We start from the raw sequence: 4,850 nt of genomic DNA on the forward strand, positions 1-4,850 counted from the left end.
CTCTCCTTTTTTTCTTTTTCTTTTTATTCTGGGATTTATTTACCTTCTATGGCTGTCACTGGAGCTGAGAGCCGGTTTTAGCTCTGAGACTCAGCTCCAGCTATGAGACCTCCGCTGCTGAAAGCAGGGATCTGGGTTTGTTTGGGTTTTATAATTGTAACATTGTTGCGATCCTGCTGGCTGAAGCCCGGCTGGCTGAAAGCAGGTTTCTGGGGAATGTTTACCTTCTATATTTGCAACAATGTTTCTTAGAGTGCAAGCTCAGAGGCCGTCAGCAGCAGGCGGGGAACCTTGGCTTCCTCCGTCACTGGAGCAAGCAAGCATCCTGTTTGCTTCAGTGCCTTGGCTGCCGGCGCCATCTTGGTTGGAAGTTAATTTGCATATCTCCCTGATTAGCCAATGGGAAGCGTTCGGGGCCACAGTCCATTTGCATCTTTCTCTTTTATTAGATAGGATATCTATAATATCTTCTCTTATATGTACATATCTATAATAAATCTTAATTTATAAATTAGTCACAGTAAGATATTAATAACCCTATATAATAAAAGCCTAATATACAAATAGACCAAACTTTGGAACGACCGGTAGCTATGATGCACACTAACCATCAGGGGGCAGATGCTCAATGCAGGAGTGCCCCAAGCCTGCAGGCCCCAGGCCAGCCAAGGCGGGTGCCAGTGTGGGCCCTCCTGATTGCCCCACCAGTCACCCCACAAAGGGAGGCGTCCGGCGGTGGGGTGGGGGGGCAGAGCCGGCGAGCAGGTGGCGTCAGGATGGCCAAGGTGGGTGCCAGAGGAGGCCCCCTGATCACCCTGCTGGTTGCCCCACAGATTGGCACTAATCGCTGGCCAGGCCTAGGGACCCTACCCATGCATAAATTTCATGTACCAGACCTCTAGTAATGAATAATAAAATAAAATAAATGACAATATATTAAAATAAAAGTTATATGAATATGGCCCCTCTCTCTCAAAATATCTTGTACTAGCCAGACAGTGTGGGTCAGTGGTTGAGCATTCACCTATGAATCAGGAGGTCATTGTTCAATTCCTGGTCAGGGCACATGCCTGGGTTGCAGGGCTCAATCCCCAGTGAGGGGCGTGCAAGAGGCAGCCCATCGATGATTCTCTCTCATCACTAATGTTTCTATGTCTCTCTCCCTCTTCCTTCTTCTTTGAAATCAATAAAAATATATTTTAAAAATTATCTTGTACTATACTCACTCTTCTTGTGATGATGTGAGATGATACAATGCCTATGTAATGAGATAAAGTGAGGTGAATGACATACTTAGGCATTGTTTCTTACTGTTAGGATACTATATGGATTACTTGAACACGAGTACTGAGATACTGGGACAGTCAATGGAAACTAACTGACTAATGGGCAAATAGCATCTATAGCTTGGTTACACAGGACAAGGGGATGATTTATGTCCTGGGCCAGAAGGAGGAAAACAATGTGAGATCATACTACTCAGACTGATGCACAATTTTAAACTTACAAGTTATTTATTTCTGGTACTTTCCATTTAATATTTTTGAACGGAGTTTGACGATATGACTAACTGAAACCATGGAAAGTAAAATTGCAGATAGGGGACAGTACTGTAACCATATATAAACCAATACTTTTCAATATTTCTAACTCAGAAGACTTAACAATGTAAAGAACTAAAGTAGAATATCTTACTCTAACATCGTTTTAATCACAGCTGAAAGATCTCTTTATTATCAGGATTTATTTATTTTATTAGGTGATTGCTACAATTTGTTGTTTTGTCTAAAATTAACTTTGTATTTATATACTTAAAGCATTAAGTGTTTCTAATTTAGAGCAGATTAATCTATTTCTGGCTTTGTTGGTTTTATGGTGAGATAATCTATTTACTTAAATCTTTCTTCTTTTGTTAATAGCTTAATTAATTGGTCAGATAAATGTTTACACAAAGCATACTAAAACCATAAATTACTTTTCTAAACGGTTGCAGGCAAGAATTGGACCCATGTAAAGCTGAGCTGACTATTCTAGGGAGGACTGTAAAAGCAAGGGAACCTGTCAATCACGTGTCTGGAAAAACCCCTGCAGGAATCATGGTCTGTCTTTATTGGTGGATTTCCAGATCTTCATGGAGCAAACCAGGTATTTCTATTGATTTTTGTATTGTGTCATTTTATGAAGAGAGAGGAAAACTTCATAAAGTTTTCTGGTTTATTGGGCCATCTACATGGTTTCAAAAAGAAATTTTGAGACATTCAACAAACATTACTTGATCCTACCAACGTATACTAAAAGTTTACTGTTCTCGTTTTTAGAATTGCTCCAGTATTAGGCTGTTTTTCCATCTTATGTAGTACATGTGTGTTACATTTCATGATAATATTAAGCATATGGGCTTTTGTTTACTCCCATGCTAGTGACCAATGGATATATGAAAGGGTTGGCTTACTAACATACCAAAAATATGACTTAAGAAATGGAACTAGAAGACCATTCCCAGTCTCTGCTTCATATAAGGTTACTGAAATGTAAGAATTTTGTCTACAGAGTTTTGTGCATATGCCAGCCCACTTTCTAAATTTCCATTTAGATAATTAGTCTGTTTTCTTCATTATTAACCTATATTTTAGGATAAGAGCATGCATGCTGACTTAAATGTTATTATTTTGCTTCATCTTATGTTATTACAGAGAGCTACTTTAAAAATTTAAGGTTGCTTGTTAAGTATATACTAATAGCTTAATATATTCTATATTTTCCATTTTGCTTTGCATACCAATAACTATGTATCCCCCCCCAAAAGGGATTTTTCATATAGAATTTAACTTTTGTGAGCAAAAATTAATTGCAAGGTCTCAACACTCCAGGAGATACACAATATCTCTAATACAGTTATCTACTTATCCTGATAGAAATATGAACAATATACAGAGACAATGTAGAAAAATAGAAAAGGAAGGCTTCTGAACTCCTTGGAGCAGTAAGGGAGTTTGTAGTTAGAGATGATCAAGTGTCTACCAGGTAAATAATGTAGACTGTTATTCCAGGCGATAAAACAACCACACACAGAGGTATAGGTAATGGAAAGACTTAGGAGAGGGGAGTGGGAGTAGAAATAATTTATTATTGTGGAGCCATGAAGTTTAATGTGAATTGAGCAGGAGAAAGACTTGATGTTGGGAAAGTGAGCAAGAGCCTGAGAATAATGGATCCCATATAAAATACAAAATAGTATATATGTGCATGCTGGTGCTTGGAGGTGCCACTTAAGAAGTTTTTAAAAGTAGTATATATTTATGTAGTTTTCATGGTAACAGCAGCTGAAGTGTATAGGATTGGAGGGGTTTAGACTACCCATCAAGAATTGGTAATGTGCCCTACCTGTTTTGGCTCAGTGGATAGAGCATCAGCCTGCGGACTGAAGGGTCCCAGATTCGATTCTGGTCAAGGACACATGTCTGGGTTGCAGGCTCGATCCCCAGTAGGGGGCGAGCAGGAGGCAGCCACTCAATGATTCTTTCTCAACATTGACATTTCTATCTTTCTCTCTTCCTCTCCCTTCCTCCTTGAAATCAATAAAAATATATTTTTTAAAAAAGAAAGGAATTGGTAACATTAGGTAATAGGAATACTTAAATAAAAATCATGTGGCCTTAAGGGTGAGAAGATGACTATGAAAGCTATTAAACTTGTGAATAATTGTAGGTTAAAAAAAATAGAAAAATGTGGAATTCTAATGACCAATTTGGCTTATATAAATAGAAATGTTATGCTATCTAATTAAGATGTGGATCACAAGATTATTTACAGGGAAAGATAGCAGGTTCATTTTTGCATTTTGGGGCAGGGATAATTTTCAGATATTTAACTGGCCTGCCATTACCACTAATCCACCAGTCCATTTTATCAGTCCATTCCTGTTGCATACCATTCCTATCAATGGGACATTGTGATAGAGAGTAAGTTATTTGAATTCACAAGAAATCTTGACCAAGATTTGGCTGTGAGAGTGATTATACATGTGATAGTGGAAACCACAATCATTGACTGGATTGATTTTGTAGAAAGAGAGAAGTGAGAGCTAAAGATTGGGGATCAGAAATCAAGAAATGATTTAAAGAAGAAGTGTCCACAAAAGTGATTAAGAAGTAGAAAGATTGGCAGTAGGACAAGGAAAAAAGTATTGTTACAAAAACCAGAGATGGAAAAGTTTCCCAAGGGATCATATGTTCAAAGCCAAAGCTAAAGTAGGTCAACTAGCAGTTTCAGGAGACCAATAATAACAGAAAACAAATTGTAGTATTTTGAGGAAGAATAAATGGAGCAACAGGGTGATTTTAGGTTATTTTAGCAGAAGCTTGTTAAAAAGAGAGATATTATCTAGCAGAGGACAGAATCTCAGAATTGCAGGGATATGTAATGCTAATGGATTATATTCTAAACACTTTTTCTCCCAAAGCCTGTTCGAAAGGATTGGCCTTTACTAAGGGATTATCTCACTAAAAACTTGATATCTGTCCTGTGATGTAGAGGAACTCGACATGTAATTAGAGTAGAGTAAATTCAGTGTGTGAAAGAGTGAAGTTACCTTGAAATTAAAAGGACAACCAATTAAGCAGGTCTTCCCTCCTTGTTAAGTATGCTGTATTTAAAAGATTTTGTATCAGTCCCTTATTGGTTTTTTATTCTTTCCTTACATTGCTACTGTGACATAGTAGGTGTGTGTGTGTGTGTGTGTGTGTGTGTGTGTGTGTGTGTGTGTCATATACTTACATTGCTATGCACTAATGATAGATACAAGCAAATTATAACATACTAGGGGCCCGGTGCACAAAAATTTGTGCACT

General features: G+C 37.8%; 1 protein-coding gene across 1 annotated transcript in view; it reads left to right on the forward strand.

Moving 5' to 3' along the window:
* The window catches only part of EYS (eyes shut homolog (Drosophila)), an 815,396-nt gene that overhangs the window by 308,501 nt on the left and 502,045 nt on the right, over positions 1 to 4,850 (forward strand). The window contains 2 exon segments of the mRNA XM_014532733.1: positions 1,994 to 2,078; positions 2,080 to 2,145. Of these exon segments, the coding sequence (XP_014388219.1) occupies positions 1,994 to 2,078; positions 2,080 to 2,145 (151 nt within the window).

The sequence above is a fragment of the Myotis brandtii genome, unplaced genomic scaffold (genome assembly GCF_000412655.1).
Source record: "Myotis brandtii unplaced genomic scaffold, ASM41265v1 scaffold904, whole genome shotgun sequence".
NCBI classification, from domain to species: domain Eukaryota; kingdom Metazoa; phylum Chordata; class Mammalia; order Chiroptera; family Vespertilionidae; genus Myotis; species Myotis brandtii.